The sequence below is a fragment of the Lissotriton vulgaris genome, chromosome 12, assembly GCF_964263255.1.
Source record: "Lissotriton vulgaris chromosome 12, aLisVul1.2, whole genome shotgun sequence".
In the NCBI taxonomy this organism is placed as follows: domain Eukaryota; kingdom Metazoa; phylum Chordata; class Amphibia; order Caudata; family Salamandridae; genus Lissotriton; species Lissotriton vulgaris.
The window spans coordinates 486,114,784-486,141,903 of record NC_141700.1 but is presented as its reverse complement, the minus strand read 5'-3'; the positions used below and the strand labels follow the sequence as shown (position 1 = coordinate 486,141,903).

The following is a 27,120-nucleotide window of genomic DNA, read 5'->3' as shown; positions in this document are numbered from 1 at the left end:
CTGAGGAACAGACAAAGGGTCGCATCGATTTGCAAGATACGCCCCTTCCAGATGTAGATGGGGAACTGTGGGTTGATGGGTCCCGTTTGAAGTTACCAGATGGCACGACTTCAGCTGCTTATGCAATCACCACGCTTGAGACAGTAGTGGAAACAGCTCGCATACCTCAGAAGTCGGCTCAAGCAGCTGAACTAATAGCTTTGACACGAGCGTGTGAACTTAGCACTAACTTGTGTGTGAACATTTACACGGATAGCCGCTATGCTTTTGGAGTGGTTCATGATTTTGGCCTACTCTGGAAGGAAAGAGGCGTTCTTACATCCCACGGGATGCAGATAATGCACAGAGAACTAGTACATAATCTCTAGACTGCAGTTACATACCCAAAGAAAGTTGCTATTATGAAGTGTAGTGCATACAAGAAAATCACTGACAAAATAGGACAAGGCAATGCCTTTGCAGATCTCGTAGCTCGTGAGACTGCAATGCAGCGAAGCACTACTTCCATGTACGTAGTGAAGTCTCAAGCTGAGCGTTGGCATGACGCTAGAGAGGAAGTATTGTATATACAGAGATCTGCCTCTGTGGAAGAGCTTGAGCAATGGTCTAAAGAAGGAATGTTAGACGATGAGGGCTGTTGGCATAACAAAGAAATTAATAAATGGAAATTACCTGCAGCCTATTTACAACCTATGGTTCAAATGGCACATTGGCTGGCACACGTTGGAGATCTAGCAATACCTAAATTGCTTACGCAAGTTTGGGAGCATCCTGAAATTGCCAGCACAGCTAAAAGAGTGGTACAGTCCTGTTTGATCTGTTGGCAGTATAATCCTGGAAAAGAGACACAAACTCCTACAGGAGGGTTCGCAACACCAACCGCACCTTTTGAAGTTTGGCAGATGGATTACATCCAACTTGAACGCTGCAACAATCTAAAGTATGTTCTAGTGGTGGTATGTGCCTTCAGTAAATGGATAGAGGCATACCCTACAAAGGATAATACAGCTCTCACTACAGCGAAGGTGCTTCTAAAAGAGTTATTCCCTAGATATTGTGTTTGTAAACTTTTGTGGAGTGACAACGGACCTCATTTTATTGGGCAAGTTGTTGAGCATGTCCTGAAAGGATTAGGGATTCAAGCAGAAATTCCATGCAGTCTTTCTTCCACAATCAGCAGGGCTAGTGGGAAGGTATAATGCTACTCTGAAGTTGAAATTAGTGAAAATACTGGTCTCCACATCCTTGAAATGGCCAGACGCGTTACCCTTGGCATTGTTGTCTATTAGATCGGTGCCACATTCACGATCTGGCCTTACGCCCTATGAGGTGGTATTTGGGAGACCAATGAACATTTGGGGAGTTCCTAAGCCACGCCCCATACATGATGTACCTTGTGTTCTGATGAATGGATATTTGGCACAGTTAACTGGCAGTTTGATCTCTATTCATGAACAGGTTCGAGAAGCTCTTCCTGACAGATCTACAGGTGAGGCCCACGATCTCCGACCCGGCGACCACGTTATGGTCAAAGTCTAAGAGAGTTCGAACAGCTTGGAGCCGAGGTGACGAGGACCCGAGCAAGTGCTTCTGCAAGACGTACAGTAGGCAGGCTTTTTTTTCGCCTTAATAAAGTATGCTACCAAGATAAGGATGGTTATCCTCAAGCCAAAGGGACCAAATGGGAATGGGAAGAGTATCAACCCGACAATATTTCAACACATGTTTTCACAAATATGAGACCTATTGCCAGCAATGAACAATTTGTGATTTCTGTTACCAGAGCCAAAGCAGATCTATGTATAAGCAGTATTGGGAGAATTCCAATTGGAAACAGTGAATGTACTGTAATTCTGACTATTGAAGGTGTTAATAACAGTAGCTTTATAGCCTCACATAATACTTATTTTATCTGTGGTAGCCACGGATATTATCAACTACCTGCTGGGTGGTCAGGTGTGTGCTATGGGTCCTTTTTATTGCCCCCCTGTGTTTCTGGCACCTGCATCATATCACCGGGACCTTAAATTGTTCGATGATATCTCTAGAAATAGATACAAAAGGACAATAAGTGCTGATGAAGTAGACCAAACTGACACTACTCTGCAACAATATGTCGATTTTAATTTAGGTTTGTTCTTCTTTGTGGGTGCGGCATTAAACAGTAGGAAAATAAGACGATTGACTAGAGTTGTGGAAGCTGTTACCAATTAGACAGCTATGGCACTTGAGAACATTACAGAGTAGATGCAAATTGCAAGAATTGTAGCTCTCCAGAACCGAATGGTGCTTAACGTGATTCTGGCTGATCGAGGTGGTGCATGCCGCATCATTGGCAGCAGCTGTTGTGTCTTCATTCCGGATCACTCACCTTCAGTAGATGCAATCTCTAAACTGCATAAAATTGCTGCAGACATTTATCCAGAAACTGGTACTTGGACTTTTGCTGGATGGTTTTGGACTCTTGTTTCTGCTTGGGGCTGGAAGCTACTGACTATCCTGTGTGTAATGGTTACGATACTTTTTACTTGCTGTGTATGTATCCAATGTGGTCCAATGCTTTGCTCCATTAGCATCTCTGCTTGTATACCTGCCAAAAGGAATGTTGCAGAAAGAAAGGCCCAACAAATGTTGAATAAAGAGGTGGCCGAAATAATGCTAATAGATGTACAGGATGCATATCTAGATTACCCCAGATAAACAAATGTCTTCAGCTAACGCTGAAAGGGTCGTCTTTTGTAATTTAGTAGTGACGGGGTCAGCGGTAGTAGAAGCCATCCTGTATTTAGAGACTATCTTGTCCGTTTTGTGGAATCCATTTTGTATTTCTGTCAGCCATTTTGTTTGCCATGTGCTACCATGTGCTCTGTCCTACCTTGCTGTTCTCTGCTCTTGTAATCTGCCTAGAGACAAGATATATTTAGCCTTCCCTGCTCCGCACATGCTCAGTTGAGCTTGCAGCTGTTGTCAATCCATATCTGTCAGGATGTGTTTACTAGAAACTAGCCACTGTTAGCTCCTCCTACTTGTCGACCCTGCATTTTCTGTATGACCTTATATGTACCTAAAACCAGCATTTGTACTTGTACTGCCTTCTTTTGAGCCCCTGTGTGGGTATAAAAGGACCACGCTCCTTCCATTCAGTGTGCTACTTCATGCATTACCGAAGGGTGCTGTGTGAATGTAGTTCCACCTCATGAGGTTTAATAAACTCTGTCTTTTCTATTCCAGTTTCTGTGCCAACTTCTTCCTATTGCTCTGAGGACTCTGTGCAGAGAAGGGCAAATTCCTTGCACTGGTAGGCCTTGCTGAGGCTCACCACTACAAATGGACACAGAGAAGTCGTTGGGGATGCTCCAATATCGTAAGGTTCCCTTTCGAAGAGCCCGGGGTAGAGGGCTTCCTTTGTACAGAGGAGGTTCCCAGCAATATAAGTAGTCCTCTTATACACCTGCCGCACAGTCTGATCGCCCACAATACAATCAGCGACAAGGCCAGTCTGCAATCTATTCTAAACGGCGCCCAGAGGCAGATCAGGACGTCAGGGAAAGGATCCTTCAAGACGTTAACAGTGGCTCGCCGGCTTTGGCTACTGTTCCTTCCCAATTCCACTCACCTGTGGGGGGAAGAATTTCTTTGTGCTTACAAAATTGGCGAAAAATAACGACAGCTCAATGGGTGCTCAGCCTAGTTCAATTTGGCCATACATTGGAATTTGTTCAACCTCCACCACTCACCCCTCCTCGCAGTCACATGACAAAACATCTACGTCTCCTGCGCCTAGGAGTCCAAATAATGTTACAGAAGGGGGCAACAGAACCAGTCCCGTTATCCCAGAGAGGAAAGGGATTCTACTCCTGATTCCTTCTGGTTCGAAAGACCATCAAGAAGTGGCATTTTATCCTAGATCTGAGGGAGCTTAACACCTATCTCATCAAGCAGTCATTTCGAATGATCTCCATGCAAGACATACTTCTACTTCTGGATTCAGGAGATTTCATGGCCACTTTAGACCTAGAGGACGCATATTTTCATGTTCCTATTCATCCACCGCACAGGAAGTTCCTGCGCTTTACGGTAGCCAAGAGCCACTTTCAATTCAAAGTTCTCCCTTTCGGCCTCCGATTGAGACCAAGCTTCTGTATGAAATTATTGGACACAGTAGCAGTGTTCCTCAGAAGGCAGCAACACCATGTTTTTCTCTACCTAGACGACTGGCTGATAAAAGATCCTTCCAAGACAACAGCCAAGAATTCTGTAGCAGCCTACACAAAGCTGTTCAAGGATCTAGGTCTTACCCTTAACAGGGACAAGTCAAGCTTGCGCCCTATCAAGAACGCTGTTTTCCTGGGAGCCATATTGGACACGTCCCTTAACAGAGCCCCTTAACAGAGCGTTTTCATCACCAGAAAGACAAGCCAAGCTGGTGTCAATGGCTCAACTACTTCAAAAAGAAAGTCACTTTCAATTTGCCTCTACAAACCCCTTCTGGGATCCATGTCATCCTACATTCCTCTGATACACCACTGCAGGCTATGAATGCAACCTCTCCAGGAGCAACTGGACCTACAATGGCGTCAAGTAGAAGGGTCTTTCGAGGACATGATCACGTAACTCCACCAATGAAAGAAACCGCTTCATGGTGGAATCACAGGGCAAACATTTTGCAAGGTCTCCCATTTCTGGCCACCCCAGCTCCTCAGATAATTACAACAGATGCATCCCTAGAGGATTGTGGAGCGGTCTTACTATAACATATGTATTTGTAAAGCACACGTTCACCCATAGGTATCTTTGCGCTGAATTACAGACGTTTCTTGTTACCTTATTCAATGGTACTCTTTTTATCGACCTCAAATGGATGAAAGGCTGAGTGTACCATCAGGGATTTGAACCTATGACCATGAGGGTGAACACAGGCCCCTGCAGTGAAGGCATTGGTCTACTGAGCCACTAGACCCAGCTTACAGGACCTTCAAATAAGTGGCCGATGGCAACAGCATCGTCGTCTTCTGCACATCAATCTGCTGGAGCTAAGAGCGATTCGCCTAGCCCTACAGGCGTTTCTTACTAGGATCAAAAACTCATCGGTCCTTATCAGTTCAGATAATACAAAGGCTATGCATTACATCAACAAACAAGGCGGCACAAGATCCCGTCTGTTGTCTTCAGGGGCTCCAACTATCTGGGAATGGGCGATTCAACACGGAGTTTTGCTGAAAGCCCAACATCTTCCGGGAAATCTCAACGTTACAGCAGATATTCTCAGGAGGCTAAAGTTGGTCTCCCACGAGTGGGAACTGGATTAGCAGACACTAGACAACATCTTGCGGCTATGGAGGCAAGCCATCCATAGATCTGTTCGCAACACCGGAGAGCAAGAAATGCCGGTACTTAGCAAGCTGGCATCACAAACCGGGATCCTGGGGGAATGCGTTTTCGATGGCATGGTCAGACGCATTTATTTATGCTTTTCCCCCCAATTCCTCTTCTCCCAAGGCTTCTCATGAAGATGAAGGCGGAGCCCTGCAGAATAATCCTCATAGCTCCGGCTTGGCCTCGCCAGTACTGGTAAAGAGAGCTTCTTCTCCTGTCTGCGGAATGACCAATTCTCTCGGATCCTATCCCTTCACTGCTCACAATGTCCCTGGGCCAAGTGCTGCATCCGGATTCTAGATCTCTTCAATTGTCAGCATGGCTCCTGAACACAGAGAGGTTGTCGATCTGAATCTGTCCACGGAGTGTAGAGACATTCTTTCTTAAGCTTGAGCTCGGAGTACGAACAAAACATGCTGAATGAAGTGGAATAGGTTCTGTCTCTTGTGCCAAGAGTCAGGAGTTCAAGCTTTCTCTTCTTTGGCCCATGAGATTCTTCCTTACATCCTTTCATTCGTCAAGGCTGGCTTAGCTCACGCATCCTTAAACGATCATCTCGCAGCCATCTCTCGTTACAGAAGAACATCATCAAGCCTTTCTCTATGGTCAGCAAGAATAATTAAGCAATTTATGAAAGGACTTTTTAGAGATTTTCTCCAATCAAGTCTTCTCCACCATTATGGCACCTTAACGTAGTCTTGGCTAGCTCATGAAACATCCCTTTAAACCTATCCATAAGGCTGAGATAAAATTCCTTTCGTGGTAAGTGGCTCTTCTTCTGGCTCTAACATCTGTGTTGTGACTTAATGTGGTGTTCCCTTATGGGACACCGTACTCCTTATCGCCTTGTTATGTCCCTGCGTGGACACCGTACCGTGGTCAGTTCACCAGCTGTGAACTGTCAGAACTGACAGTTGACAGCTGATCACCCAACTGACGGGAAACCGTGAAGGCTCCGCTTGCTGTAGGAGCCAGTGTTGGCGCTTTAATAAAGAACTCAATTTATCACCTAACCCAAGTGTGATGGTTCTTTACAATCTGCATGAAGTGTTAGCGAATTGCAGGCACTAACTATCCAGGAGCCTTTTCTTCAGTTCAAAAATGAGAGAGTGGTACTTCGTACTAACCCCAAATTCATCCCTAAGGTGCCTTCGGACTTTTATCTGAATGAACCTCTGGATCTTAAGACTTTTTTCCCTCAGCCTACTACACTGACTGAGAGATCACTTCCTTCTCTGGACATTCAATGTTGTTTGAAATTCTATTTCCGAAGAACTAAGCACTTTAGAAAGCCACCTTTACTGTTTGTAGCTTATAGTGCTCCCCATAGGGGATTCCCCTCATTCAAACAGGGCATTGCACGTTGGATTTCCAGCTCTATCCAGAACTGTCATCAATTGGCTGGGAAACCCCTCCAGGGAAAGGTCAGTGCTCATTCCACAAGGGAAGTCTCTTTCTCTACGACCCTCTGTGCTGGGTTACCTATCCGGGACATCTGCAGAGCAGCCACCGGCAAGAGTATTCATTCCTTTGCCGGACATTACTGCTTGGATGCTTCCACGCGCAGTGATACTGCAGTGGGCCAAGCAGTCCTGAAAAACCTGTTTCAGAAGCGTTGAGCTTTCTGTTTCATCCCTCCTTTTATCTTTCCCAACAACCTAGCACATTCTTTGCTAAATGTATTGTTTATTAGTATACTGTCTGCATATGAGCTTTGGGCATTCTGAGGATGCCTATTGCTGCACTGATTATGCTTACAATTAATTGTATAGTTAAAGCCTACTATTTAATGTTTGTCTTGAAGCATTGCAGAGTCCAGGCTAAGGAAACAGTTTTCCTCTTTCTACTCTTTTCTGTGCATATGTACTATATTTTTAAAGAGGATCAGAGCAACAAATTTGCTCATAACTGCTAGCTACTCTTATTCAAGCATGTTAATCTAAGAAAGTTCCAATACTGGAGTAAGAAAATAAGTTACTTACCTGTAACTTTAGTTCTACAGTATTGGAAGCTTTCATAGATTCACATGCGACCCACCTTCCTTCAACCTTCTTTTTTGACCTCCATGGTTTATCCTATGGAACTACTGCTACGAAAATCTGAAGGTATGAAGTTTTCTCAGGAGGATTCTAGAGGGTGAGGCTGATCTGATTGGTTGTTTGCTTTGTTTGGTCTCTTTTACAAAAAGAGTTAGATATATTACAAAACTGAAATGGGCCTAGGCCTAGTTTGTAGTTTGTGATAGCTTTGCATTGCTATTTTGATGTACAGGGGACTCCCATCTCGACGACGAGGAATGATTCAAGCATGTGAATCTATGAAATCTTTCAATACTGGAGAACTAAAGTTACAGGTAAGTAACTTATTTTCTTTACCTTACCTGGTCCTTCGAGCCTGCTTATGCTCCATCGCTGTCAGCCTGATCTTGTGACTTTGTCCCGGTCTGGCTCAGCCAAATTGTCCTATTTAACACTTTGTGCTTTTTATCACTATTTTATTTCAAAACTTTGGAATTTAATATCTCTAGTTACAAATGATTTTGGTCTTGTTTTATTTATTAAAATCTACTCTAGTATTCTAAACCTGGTGTTGGATCTTTTTGTGTGGTGTTTACACAGTTTTTACTGTTTGAAGTGCTGAACAAATACTTTACACATATCTTTCAAGGTAAACCTAACTGCTCTGAGCCAAGCTACCAGAGGGTAAACACAGGTTCATTTGGGGTTTGCTGGTGCCTTACCCTAAGATTGTTACTGCTTGACCAGGGCTCACATCTCAGTCAACCAGAACCCCAATTTCTAACACACTCTGTCTCTCCTATCTCATGCTTTCATCTCTCTCTCTCTCTCTCTCTCTACCTGACCTCACCCCCTATTTATCTCCCTCTCTACTTCCCTGCCTACCTCCCTGTAACATGAAGATGCCTAACCTCTCTCTACGTCTTGTCTTTTTCTACATCACTTTTCTCTATGTCTCCTCTTTTTGTTATTCGTTATTTTGTTGCACATCACCTTTTTTATATCATTAATTGCTAAGTATCTTCCCCTCTATATCACTACTCTATCTACCTCTCTACACCAGTTCCCTACCATTCTATATTTCTTTCTCTGCCTCATCGATCTGTTTATCTCATGTCTTTACTTCAACTCAAGTCTCTAGCTCACCCGTCTCTCTTCCTGTTTTGACATATTGGTGGATGTATACACCCAGGGATAGATGAATGAACTGCTAAAAAGTAGAGGATCGATAGTTGGCTACATGGACGGAATACATGCCTGTGAGAAATGAATGATGGTTTGGTGGATAGGATTGTGTGCACATTTTTCAAACTTTGAAAATTCTGGTCATCTCATGACCTGCTTACCTTGACACAATAACGCCCATCCACCAGGAACTTGGTGCTGTTAATGCTGCCGTGCACAAAAGACTTAACTTCAGTCTGATGCAACCTACAAAGAATCACAACAAAAGACTAAGTAAAGAGCAGTGGACAATGTATATCAGGTAACTTTATTGAAAAACAGTAATATAAATCTAAAAACTTAAATAGAACAGGGAAAACACTGCTGTATGTCTTGTCCTATTTCTTACAGTGTGTATCTGCCTGTGTGCTCTTCGTCAGCTAAGGGCTCACATTACTGTATGCTGCATAATTGCTGTAAGTTATTTTTTATATGCATTTACAGTAGAACAATGTTCTCTTATAAGATGATAGAATAATGTGCTCAGATCACATGTTGTATATTCATGAAGAGATATATTTAGAGAAAAGCACAGCACTTTTGGATGAATGTGCAAAGGAATTTAAACACTCTACATCGCGGTGTTAACTGTTCTCAAATAATGTTGAAAATATTATATAAAGCCTGTTTGAGAGTTTCTACAGGGCAGAGAAGCTTCAGACATTCCAGGAGGAGAATCTCTCACAATCTGCCAGGGTTGCAGACATAGACAGAAAACATTGGCTAGGACTAGTAAAGAATAGATTCCATCAGAAATAGCCATATACTATGCTGTCAATTTTGCTATTATTGACATGTTTTTGCTATATTTCATTCATTATAATGCTTAAACTGTAATTATGCTTTTTCAATTTGTTTGTGCTGAAACTGGGTATCAGAATATAAATGCAGGCTTTTAAAATAATAGTGTGTGTTTCTTCTGTTTGTGCATACTTTGGGAGAAAGTATTCCTGTAACGAACTAAAATAAAATGTATCCCCGACAGGAGCTCTTAGTTGCCCAATACGCATCATCTCCAGGTAAGTCATTGAAGCATGGGTCTTATACTCTCTGTTCCTTCCACTAAAGCTGGTGAATTTGTACAAAGCTATACTTACCGAAGGCTAAGAAGAGTGTTCCGGGCCGTGGTTACAAGTGAACGTGGAAAAACCTATCATGGTGCCCAATGTGGTAGTAACCAATTATTAGTAATACAGAGATGTCTGTGGTAACACTGTTTTTCATAAGGTCCAATAGGAGTCTCCTGTGCTGCTGAAGGTTTGTTAAACTTAAAAATTAAAAGGAGATCCCAGTTAGTCCATCAATTGAGTTCTGAGCCAGTCTGAATCTTGTTAAAATGCTGCCTCAAACTGTACAAATAAGGGTAAATTGGAGACGTCCGTTGACACAACATGCAACTGTGCAACGGTTTCCTCTCATGGGTGATGAACTCATTTTAGTTGTCACAGCGAGTCCAGCCTGCCCCTTAGAAATATTTCACCCATGGGTAGAGTTTCAAGACGTTGAGGCTGTTACTGGGCACACTGCCGCTTATATGCCTGCACCAGCTCTTGCACAGTGCATACCATATGCTTGGCAAGAGAGCCCAACTAGATATTAAGAACAAGTATTATTGGTTTGATGAGGTATTTCCACTTGTAGTGGAGCCCATTAGATGGGTACCTTGAGCCTTCCAAGACCTACCTATATACATTTACAGCACGCAATTGCAGATCAAATACAACAGCTATTATTATACTTAATTACTGAATTAATGAAAATGAATGAATGATGAATGAAAACATTTATTGCATGATTACTTAAAATCATTACAATTTTTCCAAGTAATACAATCACAATGTTAAAAGAAAGTGTGGCAGAGAAGGCAACATAATGCACTGCTTTCGTACAGTTTGTTCATCTGCAGTTGTTTGCAATAGTACCGCTGCATTGTCATCCAGCTTGTGGTAGACAATGCGCAAGGACATGGCTTGTGATGGATGTTCTTTCTCATGGGGCTGTACAAAATGTGGCATAATACTATTTAAACTTATGTTGTAAAAGAGTCTCAAGGACTTTCTCAAAATCATTTATATCAAATGAACATTATAGAAACGCCAGAAGTTAGCAGTTTTAAGGAAGCAAGAGGAAAGATTATTAAAAGGCTAGGGTATGCTAAATAGCTTGAAAAAGTGTCCAAATAAACAGTGTAAATGTGCAGGGACTCCCTTGCATGGTTGCGCCATTTATTACACTAATCATAGGGGTATTTCCAAGTTCTGCTAGTGCAGAAAATATTCAGGGACATATTAACAAAAAAATGACAGAACGCAATCTTTTGACACATTTGGTAACGCCGTGCTCTGACATTTTTAAACGCAGGGATGCGTCGTATTCACAAGAATAAGGCACACCCCTGTGTTTCCCCTAGCGCTGGCATGTTGCAAGGGAGCCCCCGCTTCAGGGGCGATTGTTTATGTGCAGGAAGTGACACCTTCCTGCAGATTAACAATCAATAAAAATGTTGATTTGCTCTGATGCAGAATGCAGCACTCCTAGAAAGAGCAAAAAACGAGGAGAAATGAATAATTTCTCCTCGTATCGTCAATCTAAGACCAGGTGTTTCTTGACCCTAGTTTTTAGGTCTCGGCCTATTTCCATTCCGCAGGAATGGAATAGGACGAGTCTATAGCAGTGAAACCAAGAGTTTTACCATGAGCCCAAAAAAGAGGTTTTTCACGAGTGCATGTGCTCTCGTGCACGAGCTTGCCCGAGCCTTCTGCCTGCCTCCTGCCTTGAAGGCAATCTGCTTCTCCGCCCCCTGCTGTTCCCTCCCACTCGCTCGCACATCAAAGGCTGCTCACTCAATTTCTCCTCCCCCTCCCCAGCCAGCTTCCCCCAGGCCGTGTTCCCTCCCCTGCTACCCCATCCTCACTCATCCCTCGCACCCCCTCCTCCTTCAGGCCCCCACCATTTGCCCTATCTTGACATCTACCCTGATTAATGGGCCTACCGTATTTGAAACAGAACCATCTCTGGAACCAACTAGACCCACCCCAAGTTCAGGAAAGATATAAATTTAAAAAAACACCTTTAGAACATCAGTCAGAGACTGGGGCAACTCCCAGCTTTCTTCCCCCAGGGGTGACCTCCATTTACATGACCGGAGATGTCGGGTCTTGCTTCTAGGAAGACGGCCTCAACCAACCCATAAATCTGCAGTTTTTAGAATTAATGGGCTGAGTCTTCGACCAAACCTACCCTGTAGAGCATTGAAGACTGGAAAGGCGCATGTTTTAGCGCTACACAAAACACCTTCAATAAATAGGTTTATAACACATGGCTCCAGAAGCATGGCCAGTCAAGTTCACTTCTGTAGGATTATTTACGGTGAGTTCAGTGGCCGACAGAGCCTGCTCTGTGCAGGAAATGTATCCAAGATGCAACTCGACTTTTCACAGACAAAAAGTAAGTCGTGCAACAAACCTAAAAGTTAAATTAATGTAGAAAAAAAGGCATTACTGCCTGGAACTTGGCGTGCCCGGTGTTTAAGCCGACAACACATACGTGTCGCTACCCTGCTGGAAACGTTGCAGACTGAGCGAACAGGTTGGGGAAGCTTTTCAGGTTTAAACCGCTCTGGAAGCCAGGGCGGGATACTGCAGCACTCGGCCCGAGGCGGCGTGCTCTGAAGGGCTGACATGCGGATTGCAATACGTTCACAACCCAGTTCCATTAAAGGGGATAGATAATCGCCACTCTTTAAATACGCCCAGGCCACTTTTGAGGCGCAATCCCTTGAGGCCTTGCTGGCAAAAAGGTCCCCAAAATGAAATTCAGTGGACTGGAGTATTAACTTCAAACAAGTCTGTGGAGAAACAAAAAGCTAATTAAAGCGTCCCTATGTAAACAGGTGTGGCCGGAGGTGCGCCTGTTTGCAGTAGGGCGTCCCTTCCTCCACCAGGCCCAAATCTTTATTATGCAACTATTCCGCCTGGAGAGGTGGACAGCCAAACCCCAGGCCTTGAAAATGGCCTTCTGCGCACCCGTAGACCGCAGTTTGAGTCTGTTTAAGAAAGGTGCGTCTGCAGAGGGTATAGAAAGCAAATACACCCGGGAAAAAGTTCAAATACCACTTGTACTCTGCATCTGAACCGTAGGCCGCGAGGATTCCTAAATAGCAGAGCCGTGGAAAAGAGCAGTCTGAACGCATCTGACATAACATATGAATAGGCGTTCACGTGGACACAGAACATGTGCACTCGTTTGTGCTACGCCTATAAAACCATGCTGCAGAAACGAATTACCCCCTTTATCCACAGGCCAGCAGGCAGCTCTCGCTATTTACGAAGAGTTTCACTGACTAATCGAATTATACGGAAAAGTACATGCATACTTTAGTAAATGCCTAGTTTAAAAAAATGCACAAGCTTGCCCGAGCCAGCTGGATGTAGGTTGCACACCCGCCGTCCTGCAGAGGGAGTCCCGGACATGCATTCGAGGTGTGCCGTGGATTATGGCGGTGGCCTCGCTCAGCACAAGGTTTGCAGCGAAGTCTCGTGTAGAAGCACCGGATCAGGATTCTCTGTCGGCAGCAAGGCTGCTTTCGTCTCCTTGTCGGCAGCAGCAGCACCCATCCTTGAGCCCGCCTACAACATGGGGACCCCTTTCATAGCACGGCTCACTCCAGCATCACTTCCTCAAAGTGCTAGCTTTCTCTGAGGTTCATCGTGTCGGACAGCCCCTCCTCTTGCACAGTCAGGTATTTAATCTTCCCTCTCTCAGCAGGCAGACTCCTTAAGAACTAAAACAGTGATTCCTGTAGGCTCATTCCAATATCGCTTTTACTGGTGGTGTCTTGAATTTGTTTAAGAATTGTTAATTGGGTGGATTATGCATCAATACCCTGGGAAATCTCTCAATATTCCTTATTACTGTTATCCCTGGTTCCTGCATAGCACATTAGGCCTACACTTGTATAGGTGTATACGTCCTAAGCTCTCAGCTTCTCAGCACGAAGTGTTGACCTCTGGTGACACCTCCCGGCACTGGGAGACTGGCTGTCAGACAGACAGCAGCCCGGACAGCGGCCCACTTTCACATCACGGTGTGAGTTTCACTGACACAGACGAAAGGTCTGGTCACACTACAGAATAATACTGCCACCTCCGCATGCACGGACGCATGTGGTATGCGCACAAAATGTTAGCGCACGGGTCTGAGTTTCCCATAATAGTGTTAGTTTACGCAGCAGGAGTCAGTAGACACGCCCACTCCCGGAAGTGATTTCTCATGAGCCAACGCTAAGCACTAAACAAGCACTGGCGTTGCCAATAGGTCTCGCAGTAGGAAAGTTGGAGCTATTGGTTTTGTAAGTGACACTTTATATTTATATATTGTTATTGACAATGCCAATAACGATATATAAATATAAAATGTCATTTACAAAACCAATAGCTCCAACTTTCCTACTGCGAGACCTATTGGCAACGCCAGTGCTTGTTGGCATTGCCACAGTCTTGTAACTCTGGGACAGGGTCAAAAAGCAATGGGTGTTGCAGTGGAATACCCACAGCAACACCCTTTGCATGGCTCTTTCTCGCAGAGGTCTGCGGCAGAAAGTGTCATATTTACAATGTGGCGTCAAAAAAGGTGATGCTCCTGTGGCTATAGGGGCTTGTACATATGCCCCTTAGTTTGTTATTGGACTCTGGAATCGTCAGTGGCATACAAAGATCTGTAGTTTGACCCAAGAACGAGGTGTATCTTTGATTGTTGCAAGTATAAAAATCACTGGATTTTAAGTGCTAGGTCTATGTGAAGTAAGGCCTTTTGTGCATGAATATTTTTTCAGTAAAGTGAGTAATTCGTTAAAAAAGAACCTAGGATCTGCTGTCTCTCCTGTGGGATGTGCAGAGTGCCAGAATAAGGTGTGGAATATCCCTCATGCGATATTACAATGTTTACATAAGCCCCATGATGAGTTATTTGTTAAAAAATAGAATCCTTAGGGAAGTGTGCAAGTTAGCAAGGTAAGGTGCGGAGTTACCCTCGTGGGGTTGACTGATGCCGACAGAATAAAGGGAGATTCAAATAATGTAGGGATATACATTAAGAAGTGAAACGTCTGCGTACGGCAGCCCGATTTGTATAGCTGCGTCTTCCGAGTGTTTGGATTTTTTTTTCTTTATTAACTCATTGTTGCTTTGGTTCGTTCAGCCATTGAACAGTATGAGCTGCAGAGTATGTATGAAACATCAGATTACGCCGCTGACCTCAGCAGAAGCGCCAGGAGGCAGTGGCGGTTTCTGTGCACGGGCGTCGGGGCTCCGCCCCCTTTACTTTCACAGACAAATGAAGCAATCATAGCAATCAATGGTTAAAATATGTTTTGTCATTAAAAAACAATTTTCCATTTAAGTTTCTAGAATGAGGGCACTGTCTGCCCTACTCACGGACATCGGCGTTGTTGCTGTGCTCAAAAATGCGGACACGTGACAGCCTTTTAACTGCTTGCTCCCCTGGCCCTGGGCAGGTGGGTATTTGCCGGGCTGACAATCTCTCAGCCCTGAGGCCTGTGAGGTCATCAGCTCGGCAAAGACCAAGCATTACGGCCCAGTCTCCACCCCCTGATGACGTGAAGGTAAACTTGGCCCCGGGCGTTTTAAAAACAAGCCCGGTTTTGCCAAGCTTCCACGTTAATCAGGGAGGGAGAGCATTGTCACCCCTCCCTTCCCTACTTCGTTACAGGGTGTGGGTGGGACCATACCCTGTGACGAATTGGAAAAGGTGTGGCAGACGGGAAGAGGCAGCCAGGAATCGAGTCTGCGCAGATACGACTTGTTGTGTGTCTGAGAGTGAGTCCACAGCTTCGCTTCCTATACAAGCTTGTTCATTGTGGCGTTGGCGCCATTGGAAGAGAATAAGAGTCGGAATGCGCGGTAATTTACTTTTAGTCTAATGTTGTCTAAAGCTATTAGCCACTTTCCTCAAGACCGTGGGCCTTGTAACCTACAAGTGCATATTGCGCGTGCGTGCTCATAGACACAACTCCCCCCTCCTTGCTACCGCTCGCTCGCTCTGGCACTTACATGATAATGCTGCCTCCTGTCTAAAATTGTGCCCCGGGGGCCGGGACTAAGGTCACAGCAACCACCATATACTGTGCTTTCAGGGAGGGCTGCATTAATACACCTCACCTCAGCATGAGTCCTTAGTGCCCCCCCCCAAGGAATTGCTCAAATGGGGCCTGGCACGATTGATTAGGCAGAGGCGTGCAGCTTGTTCATGGCTGCACAGAAGGACATAAGATTATTTCTTGCGTGCGCACACGGGCACCCCAGTTCAGTGGGCGAATGACAAGATGTCTGTCTTTCAGTAAAAATAAAGTTATTCTTTTCATAACACATTAAACACGGGGCACAAACGAGAACAAAACACAAGCGCAAAATGCTGGAGTGCAATCAGCGCTAAAGAAAGTCCCAAGGAGAAAGCGAGCCATTCCTCACTCCAGCCAGCATTTCAGAGAAAAAACTGTTCTGTGCATTTCGTTTGATTTGGTCCTAGATTAGAAGTAATTTATTCTGCATCTGATCAAGTCAAGGCGCCTCGTACAGCTCTGCATCTGGGATGCCTTGCAGGATAGCAGAAATAGATGACTTAATTGTTTTTTTTGTTTATTTCGGTAGTGTTCACACAGTCGGACACAAGAATGATTTAATGCATCGCTGGCAGCTTGTGAGCAAGACCCCAAATGGGACGGAATAGGCAGCGCAGCTAGGCAGGCAGCTTACAAGGTAAGGAACTGCAATTATGCAATGGGACAGACGGCAGAGTGTATGCTAAGTGCATTGTGGAGCGCATGTACGTCCAAATTGTGTACATGTAAACGGCATTTCCTTAGTATTCTCAGTCACAGGTGCTGGATAGCATGACACTGAATAGCAGTGAGGAGACAGGAATAATGCCAGGGAAGAGAACGACACACACTTCAATATGAAGCTAATTCTGCTGGCTGCATTACCAATGCACTTTCCACTTTGCTGACACATCTTCCCAGAACTACCGGAAATTTTAAAACACAAATTCACTACTGCCCTTTTCCAGTAGCTGAACAACACGTGCTCAGCACAGACCTGCAATACGCGGCGTGTGTCTATCTTTCTACCACAAATGGGCATTCCTACAGGGTGAGGGTGCCCTCCAAGGTCCCTACAGACTCCGCTCGTGGCATTGTTTTAATAGTGAGATTAATGTACAGGAACATGCACAAAAACCTGTGCGGCACTCAGCGTGAGCTTCTGGTGCAGGGCAGATTTTAAGAAAGGTCAGAGCAAAACATCTCCGACCGACACACGTCTTATCCTATCATTGGTGACACAGGGGACCCCCCCCTCAACAAGCACTTTCCAGACACCAACGAGAGTGCCTTTAAACCTACAACCATACACAGTGCATAGCGCATAGAGTACTGCATAGTGAAACTGCACTAAACAGTAAATACAAAAATGACATTCACACATTTAAATGTGTTTTCAGTCATATCGTTCCAGCGTACCTGGATTAATCTGAGGTGCATGGAAAACTTTTGCTTCTCTGGGGGAGCACTGGAACGTCATTGCAGGAAAACCTCCTGAAGAAAATAATGATTAACAATGAGGTTCGCAAAGTACCTTGGAATTGCAGGCTTGGCTTTGATATGCCAAAAAAATCAATGTTTTAGAAAGAGTTGGGTGGTTAGGAATTGTATTTCAAAGCAGGCTGCTTTGTAGCATATAACCATCCATGTTACTGCAACACGTCATACCTTTAGAGGGCGTGCAGCGGCCATAATTGGCTTATTCACACAAAGTACAGGCAGCCTCTCAACCAGATAGATAGAACAATAACACTCTGGGGAGTACTAATGAAATTGTATGTTAATGTTTCTATTCTGGAATGATGATTAGCTATTGGGATGAATATATAAATGAATACTGGTTTTGCATTATTCTAGTGTTTGAGTGGTGGCTTGTGGACCCCGCCAAATCATCTAATTCTTTTTGTTTCTGTACACAGTTTTTTAAAGCTTACTTCCCCACCAAGGAGTTAATTTTGTGATTTCTCAAATACCTAACAGGACGGATCCTTCAGGTTACAGCGCGCGCTCTCACTGTCACTCAACTGATCAACCCTCAGTATTCCTGCCGAACTCCAGGGAGGCCAGGAGATGGTGCGGCCGCCGATGTGTATCCCCTAGTTCTTCCAGATGGGGGTGGAGTCATGTACCCACAGGCTGGTCAGTAGAAGCCGTGGGAAAATTGCCATATGGCCAATTTGGGAGTATGCCCTTTTAGCTGTATATAACTGATTTGTAGGCATACTCATTGATCTAACATGCAGTTTCAGAGGCAGGGCAGTACAATATTTCCCCGCAACTTCCTCTTTGTTTCAAGACTGAAAAGACTTCTGGGAATCATTTGTTGTGCCGTGCTTGGGCTGCTTTAGGGTTCTAAAACTGTGTGCACAAGCTGGCTGCAAGCTCAGTGATAATACTGCAAAGAGAGAGACTGTTGCATTTACTATAAGGTGGTCATGCCGGTTACATTTTGGCATGAACTAAAAGTCTGGCGCTTTAATCTCCCTGTGCCTATCTGAATCTCCTCTTCTTTCTTGTTTACATGTAAGTAGGTGAAACGGAAAAGGTATACTGTGATTTAATACTAGGTTACTTCAAAGAACGCCATTGATTAATTCCCCAGCACTGTTTTGCTTGGCTTCACTCTTAAAATTCGGATTGTGCTAGTGGCAAAAAAAGCTTTGGGAAAGCCAAAAGGTCTGCCTTTAATGTGATAAATCATACAGCCAGTTCTTCATAGCAGTTTGCATGTATTACCACGTTAATTGAAGAGCTGGTGGCATTGCTTTTCATGTTTGCATGTATGCTTGTGTTGGTACACAAATCTTTCCTTTCTGTACTCAGACGTGGGGCTTGTTGTTCTGGTTTACTATTTATTTCGCTCGTATTTTATAGAATATGATTTATTTCCATAACTAAACATATACTCAGAATGGCTGCTCATCTCATGGCTCCGGGTTCTGTCGTGAGTCTAGAGTATTTCTTTCTCTATGCAGGGACTATCCTCTTTCCAATCAGAGCCCCAAAGTGAATGGCACTGATAGTTGGACTTCTCTGGACTAGTGTGGCTGGAAGTCAAAATGTTATCCATTACTGTGTTTTAACAAAGATTTTCGTTTAGTAATGAAACTATTCTGTGTCCCTGTTGGCCTGCATTTTTTACAGAAAATGCGTGCCACTAGTAATTCCGAACATCTAGTGAAGAGTGGGCACACGAGGTGCATACCCAGTATTGTACCTGCCATTGTCTGCATTTGACAGGTAAAAAAAAGGCATGGTGCCCGGGGCTGTCATTCTGTTCTCTTTCATAGAACCGCTTAACAGCAGGCCTACTGGCAAATCACAGCACAAGTATGTGTCTGCTGTCTCAAGTCTACAACCTTCAGGGTGAGGTAATTTTACCAAACCCAGCACGGGCCACGCACACCTTCACAGATCAATTACGATTAAGTTGGACTCATCACCCCACCTTGGACATAACTGTTCAGTCTGGGCTCCGAAAAAAATTAATTGCAAATGTTTTTCTGTTCCTTTAAAAGAAAATTGGTTTTCCCCTTTTTTTTTTAAATGACTTGTGCAAAGCAGATTTCATAGAGAGAAATTTGCCAGACAGAGCTGTGTGTTTTTTTCATGATGCTTGTAACGCTGTGTCTGCTCGCTGTTTTGATAATGTATTGCAGTGGTTGCTCGGTTCAGTCCTGCACAGTGCTCTTCCTGCCCCCATGGGACAGATCTCTTTCCAGCCTTCTCCAAGGACTGCAATAACGTGCTGGGACATCCCAGGCTCCTTACGCTAATCATGTTACAAATAGTGCTCTGTTAGCTCTGAACCTTGCTTACCCCAATCAATCACATGATACATATAGCTTATAAGGGAACAATTTTAAATCTCACAGCTCCTGATACTCTTGCTACATCATTATCATCGCCCTCATTCATTCACGTGCAGCTCTAAAGGAGCTAGTGCAATAAACCCACGACATCTGGGCCACTGCACTAACCCCAACGGGTAAACCTCAATAGTGGGATCAATAGTGGGATCCGAAAAGTGACGTCTATGTGTGTATTCATGTATGTATTTAATTTTGTCTACATGTAGAGAACTGCCGTCTGTTCTAGATGCGTCTTCTACGAGCTGCACTTAATAGCAATGACCAGGCTTTTTGTTGGAGGGTCTAACATTACGGTAATGCCCAAGAGAAAGATTGTAGGCACATCCTGGACGAATAGCTTAGCGCATTATGTGGCATCTTTTTTAACTGTTGCCTATGTGGAACCCTCAGAGAATAAACACCAGTGATGATTCCAACTAATAAAAGTCACACCACCCCGGGATTGCAGGGGGCCACGGAGTCTCAATATGGACTTAAATGTGGAGCGCGCTTTTCGAATTTAGAAGCGCACCTTTCCTTGGGGCTCAAGGTGAGCTTACATTGGGCATTTACCATAAGAAGCATCCTTCTTTGGATTTAATTGACTACACGTCCCAGAATACCTTACGTACAGGCTCATAGAAGAGCAGATGCATAGCAGAGTATGATGAGATTTAAATGAGGAGGTGTGGCCCGTATTGCTTCTTTCGACCGATGTGCCTCTATATATATTTACCGGAGAGAGCCCAGCAGGGATTAGGGCTGGTGAATCCGCCAGGCTTTTGATGTGAAACGCTGGGAAAGGGATAATTCCTGCAATGCGGGAAGCACCAGTCCCCTGGTAATTTGTTAAAACAACATAATCATTTTTAGGCGGCATCTGCTTGCACAAGTTCTGACACGTCTAACACTAGAAAACACCATTAGGATTTTAAAGCGTTTTTTAAAATTATTATTATTGCTGCATTTTTGCTTCTTTTTAAGGATATATTGTTATAAAAACACTTGTAATTTCCCAGTAGGATGCTTTTGAATTAGCTTTTGGGCACATCTAGGCGGGAGCAAATGTCCTGAATACTGTTTAACATTTTTTTTTAAATTTTTAAGTTGTGGGGTTGCGTGCCTTAAGAACAGCATCAGCGAGAATAAGCAATTTGAACTCCAAGCTATCGGAGCTTCCTGGAGGCTCTTTTGGTTATACACCACATTTCTACCCACATGTGCCTCCGTCATTGTTTTAATGTGTGCACAACTCTGCAAAATAAGACAGGGGTGGGCTAGCCTGTGGATGAGATGGTGGGGGTGGTGTCATCTCTAAGAGTAACTCTTATTCTGAAAGTGGTGCGGGCCCTTGGCAGAGTTGGATAGTTAGATGTGGCCTGGCTCCACATTTCATCCTTGTGAGGTTTATAACATAAATATAACTGTGTAAGACATAGTAAAATGCATGGAGGGTTGCTGTGTGGGTTAATGAATGTGAGGTTAGAAAGTTAGCAAATTCCTGGCTCAAAATCCCATTTTACTGTGTGCCTGGGCAAAAGCCGAGGTGATCACGTTTAAAGTATGTATTTTAATCTTGTTTTAAAACAAAACACAGTGCACACCCTCTGGGAGAAACTGGACCAATACATGCTTAATATCTGCCCTGGCCTTGCCCGTGAAAAGCTCCCATTGCTTCTCCTGGGTTGCTTCCAATTTCATTTCCCACATTCAACGGGTGTTCCAGAGAGCTAGGCTCACAGTAGAGTATTTATGTGGCCTGTTGGTGTCTCAGAAGGCTTTGCCGTATCTGTCCTCTATCTCGGTGGAGGGGATTGGGGAGGATAGGTAGGGAGGCTATCTCATATGGAGTGATAACAGGCTGAAATCGCCTCGAGGTGCCCCACTGCACTGCCCAGGGATGGGCGTTTCAAGCCATGACGCACTTTCGAATCAGAAAAACACAGTACTAGCCAGCAGCAGCAAATTTTTCCGCTTTTATCATTTACAATGCTTTCTGTGTAATTTAAGGTGCACAGAAAGGAACTGTTTTCTACACTACAAATTCTCATTAATAAAATTTGTTCTGACCAAGACTTCTTAAGGTCTAGTAAACAGTTACTTTTTGGTCTGTGGAATTTTAATGCGCATCAACTGTATCGTGTAAACACATTTGGATTTGCAATATTTAAATTCGCCTGCAGTGCAAATTGTTATAGTTATTTTTATATGTCAGTAGTAATTATGTGGTCCATTGTTAGGGCAAGGCCACATCCTATAAACCATGTTTTGGTCAACAGTCGAAAGCATTTGAATTTTCCAGCTCTATTACCTGTGGCTTGCAAATAGATTTGGGCAGCCGCTATTCAAATTTGTCAGCCATAACAGCGGGTAGCAGCCAGTATTTTCATTGGCATAGCCTGTTATGAAGCTCTGTGGTTATACTGAATAACCAGCTACCTATGTTATATGACAGCTCTTCAATAATGTAATACCTGCACTTTCACAATTGCTTTATTAACCTTCCTGCTTTCTCAAATTTGCTTGAAAATGCACCATTTTTTCAAAATTTTCTCGGGGGGAATTCCCCCCGAACCATCCTTAGGGGGTTCGGGCTTGCTCGCTCGCTACGCTCGCTCGCTACGGTGCAGTATGATTATCAGTTTCCGCCCGCCACTTTCAAATGTCACCAGCCGCCACTGCCAGGAGGTGCTCAAAAGGCGGCCAGGGCATCCGCAGCGCGGGAGCCAGTTTTGATTGTTTCTTTTGCCACGCTCACAGCCCAGATGACTGGGAACCACAAGCCCCAGCAGCCAGTGCGGCGCACAGGGCGCTGGCCTCAGCAGAAGCGCCAGGAGGCGCTCAAAAGGCGGTCATGGCACCCGCAGCGCGGGATGAGCGCGGAGGGAACCCGCGCCAAGGGCGGGCCCGTCTGTGCCCGTCAGAGCCCAAAGGAGGGCGGGCTGGGCCGGCCCTCTGACATTGTTGCTGTAAAGTGCTCGGAGTTAAGATACTGCTGTCTTGTGGAATCCAATTTCTTGCTATGGCGAAACGTGTTAAATGTAGGGATGGCCAACTGCAAGGGGGTGGAGGGGTCGTGGGGACTCTGGATGCCTTTCTCTCATGGGCAGAGACAGTTTTAACCCATGAGAGCCTGCTTGCAGAAAAGAGATTTCTTTGGACACTGTAGTCGCCCAGAAGAGATCCTCAATGGGCAGACTAAGCAGGGTAAAATCCCCCGTAGCTGCTCCCCCAGATACCCTGTCTCTGTTTGATAACAAGGCAAGTATGTCTTGCCTTGGGAGGCGGGAGTGGGAGAGGTGGGAATGTGTATTAACTGTTAGCTTTAGGGGACTTGCCAAACTGTGTAATTGCTCAGGGTATAGAGATGGGGAAGTCTAGTGTGGTTGACATATTGAATCAAGAAATTGTTATCTCGCCTCAGTTAATTATTACAAAGTCAGTAGTCCCTCCCACAACGCCAGAGGCTCAGGCTCAGGCAGTATCAGTTGACAGGGATGGGGAAAATATAATAACAAGAAAATCGGTAGTGGTGCTTTCTATAAGGAAAGAACCGCACATACTCTACCTTTCGTAGATTGGATAGAAGTACTGAGTTTACAGTGTAAACTGGAATCTTCAATTTAAGACGGAGTGCTGCACAGACCACTGTCACTCACTACCAAAAGTGACTGATACCAGTCAAAGACTAGCAAGTATAAAGCTATAAATAGGGGTCAAGAAGAGCACAATCCTTAAGAACCAATAGGAATTAATGACTTGTTAGTCACAATATACAAACACATCAGTCCAATTAGATATCTTGAGATCTTCCTTGTTAGACAGGATAACAGAACCAAAAGTTCATATTGTAAATTTTCTTTATTTGAAGCTACGTCATGTAGATTCAACAAAAACAGCCGACACGTGTTTCGTCAGTACCAACAGTTGGTACAATTACTTTCTCAAGGCTTAACAGGCAAAATTGGTAAAAGATGCGTCGAGGTCTTGTCTATGTCAGAGTAGGGCTTAAAAAACAGGAACCTAGCATGTGTACGGTGAGGATGAGTGCCAGGACTTAGATTTCAATCGGAGGTTGAAGCCCCAGGCAATGGTCTTGATGATAAAAAGACTTCACCCTAACCGTTGTATCGTTCCACTACGTAAATCTAGAATGGTGATCATCCACATAATGAATGAAATGAAATGAATGAATGAATGAAATGAAATTTGATTTGTAGAGCGCATGGCTGCCCGAAAGCGTCCCAGCGCTTGCTTAGGGAACCCGTCCTGGTATTCCCCTGCGAGATAACCCATTACTGGGCATCCCCAAGGTGAAAGCCAGGCATCCCGCTGCGAGGGGCCGTTGTGGAGATTAAGCAAGCTATTGCCCAGAGTTACAGAGTGGGACTCCATGATTGGAATAGGCACCGAGGCGAGAATTGTCAGGCCCGGGGAAATTTGAGCCCAAGACCCACCGAGGCGGGGAATTGAACCCTGGTCCGGGCCAGACCTCTGCATCAGGGTCTGCCGCTCCAACCACTTGAGCCACACTTCTCCACACCTACATAGTGTAATATATTTGGTGTCAAAACGGCGTTCGGTATGTAAACCAGTGATAGATAAAATTAAAGCCCGACACCAATTAAGAGGGACAGCAGCGTCGGGACTAGTTACCCAGTGCAGGCACCCTAGGCCAGAGTCCACACAGGTCATTACGAATAACAATAGGAGAGTTAAATGGCCAATGATCTTAGCAGTCTCAAATTCTCTCCCCCAAATATATTCTGTGGTGGAGCGGCCTCTTATAAATCTAAGCATCCCTACTAATGGGTTAGAGGCTGTCATGAGTATCTTCTAGGAATTGACTGCCAGTCTAAAACTATTTTTTTATAAACAAAGTAATAGAGTTAAGCAGCAAACAGTACCCTGGTTCAACGATGAATGCAAAAAAGCTAGGAACGAGCTAATGGTGATGTTAAGATCGGAATCCCCTGTAGAAATTGCGAACAGTAGGAGGTTATATAAACGGGTCCAAAATAAAGCAAAAAGGGACTGGGAGAGTGAAAATTGGAGATTGCTTTTAGAAGCCACTAAACATAAGAACAGTCAATATTGTTGGCATCTATTGACAAAGGGATCACCAAACTTGGTAGCCCAAACATTTTTACATTCAACCCCACGTATGGGAAGAATACTTTGGGGCATTGTTTGCAGATCAGGGGCCGTCGTTTGCTCCAGCCTTAAGCATGAATCCTTGTGAACAGGCACTAGTTGATGTTGAAAATATCACTCTAGCGGAAACAATTATGGCCATAAAGTTCTTGCAGAGTGGCAAGGCACCGGATCTTGACAAGCTTCTGGGAGATCTGTTTAGGGCTGAACCGACTGCCTGGGGTCCGCTGCTTCAAAAGGTTTACAATACTATGCTGAATGGGGGTGCTATTCCGGATAGCTGGTGGGGTGCAGAAATTATTCCCATTCATAAAAAGGCCAATAGAGTGTCGCAGGGGAATTACAGGCCCATCAGTCTTATAGATGTATTGCAAAAAATCTTCTGCAAAATCATTTTGACCAGAATTTAAAACTGGATAGAGGAAACAAATATGCTACTTACCAGTATGCATCTGTTCTTGGCATGTAGGGCTGCTGACATTCATATCTGTGCATAGATCGCCGCCTAGTGTTGGGTCCGGATGATTGCACATTGTTGTCCTGGAAGAGTCTTCGAAGTATCACAAGATAGGTGGCTCCTCCCCTGGACTACAGTGCGCATGGGCATCGACCCCATCCTCAGATTGTTTTTAGCCATTGTGGCCAAGATGGAGTGAAACTCAGTGAATGATGACCATGCTAGAAGTATATGTGAATTCTGCAGCTGCTACAGGCGCAGGGGAGGAGGGCGGGCGATATGAATGTCAGCAGACCTACATGCCAAGAACAGATGCATACTGGTAAGTAGCATATTCGGTTCGAGGCATGTGGGATGCTGAATTCATATCTGTGCATAGAATACATAGCAGTCCCTCCATTAGCGGCGGCCGCCCGTGCCAGCTGCAGCAGTGTGGAAAAGTGTTTTGAGGACAGCCTGCCCTACAGCTGCTTGCTGTTTGGAGTGCACATCAACACAATAATGCTTTGTAAATGTGTGTGTGGTAGACCAAGTGGCTGCTCTACATATGTCTTCCAAAGGAAGGTTTCCAAGGAATGCCATAGAGGCCCCCAACTTCCTAGTGGAGTGGGCCCTTGATGGAATGGTGAGAGTACGTTTTGCTTTCAGATTGCAGATCTGGATACATTTAACGATCCACCTAGCAATACCAGCCTTGGAAATAGGGTTACCTTTGTGGTGCGGTGCAAAGGCGACAAAGAGTTGCTTAGTCTTCCTAAAATCCTTGGTCCTATCGATGTAATACATCAGGGCCCTTTTGACGTCAAGGGTGTGGAGCATTCTCTCCGCCAATGACTCTGGATTTTGGAAGAAGACAGGCAATTCAATAGTCTGATTGATATGGAATTGAGACACAACTTTGGGTAGAAACTTAGGGTTAGTGCGAAGCACCACCCTGTTAGAATGAATTTGAATAAATGGCTCTTGGATAGCCAGGGCTTGTAATTCACTAACTCTCCGTAGCGATGTAATTGCTATGAGGAAAGCCACTTTCCATGTTAAGAACTGAATCTCACAGGAGTGCAGTGGCTCAAAGGGAGGACCCATCAGCCGGGTGAGGACCACATTGAGGTTCCACTCTGGAGCTGGTGGAGTCCGCGGAGAAATGACTCGTTTGAGCCCTTCCAGAAAAGCTTTAATGGCAGGCACCCTGAAGAGGGAGAGGTGCTGCCTATTCTGGAGATAAGCGGCCATCGCAGACAGATGTATGCGAATGGAAGCACATGCCGGATTACATTTGTACAAATGGAAAAGGTAACAGATGATATTCTGAATAGACGCATCTAGCGGGTTAATGTTGTGGTCTGCACAATAAATGACAAACCGCTTCCATTTTGCCGCATAGCATGCTCTGGTGGTGGGCTTCCTCGCCTCCCGAATGATGTCCATACAGTCGGAAGGCAAGTGCAGGTAGCCAAGCTCTAGGACTTCAGGAGCCAGATCGCCAGGTTGAGCTGTTGCGGTTCTGGATGCTGAATGTCGCCATGGCTCTGCGTCAGAAGGCTGGGTGTGAGACGTAGCCTCTGATGCGGTGCCACGGATAGTTCCAGAAACGTGGTGTACCATGGTTGGCGAGCCCACGTTGGAGCAACCAGGATGAGAGTCATCGAGTGCTGCCTGAGCTTGCGTGCCACCAGCGGTATCAAGGGTGCTGGGGGAAAAGCGTACGCAAATCTGCCTGACCAGTTCATCCATATCGCATTGCCCTGCGACTGTGGGTGTGGGAACCTGGCGGCGAAGCTTTGGCATTTTGCGTTCTCCCTTGTGGCAAAGAGGTCGATCTCTGGGTGACCCCACCTTTGGAAGTACGGTTGGAGTACTGATGGATGTATCTCCCACTCGTGCATTTGGTGGCTGTGCCTGCTGAGCAGGTCCGCCATCTGA

General features: G+C 44.8%; 1 protein-coding gene across 2 annotated transcripts in view; it reads right to left on the bottom strand.

Annotated features, from left to right (window-relative positions):
- MLKL (mixed lineage kinase domain like pseudokinase) overlaps nucleotides 1-27,120 on the bottom strand; it is a 703,954-nt gene that overhangs the window by 263,357 nt on the left and 413,477 nt on the right. For both annotated transcript variants that reach the window (XM_086945230.1, XM_086945229.1), the window contains one exon: nucleotides 8,741-8,825. In XM_086945230.1, the coding sequence (XP_086801356.1) occupies nucleotides 8,741-8,825 (85 nt within the window). The remainder of the gene's footprint in view (nucleotides 1-8,740; nucleotides 8,826-27,120) is intronic.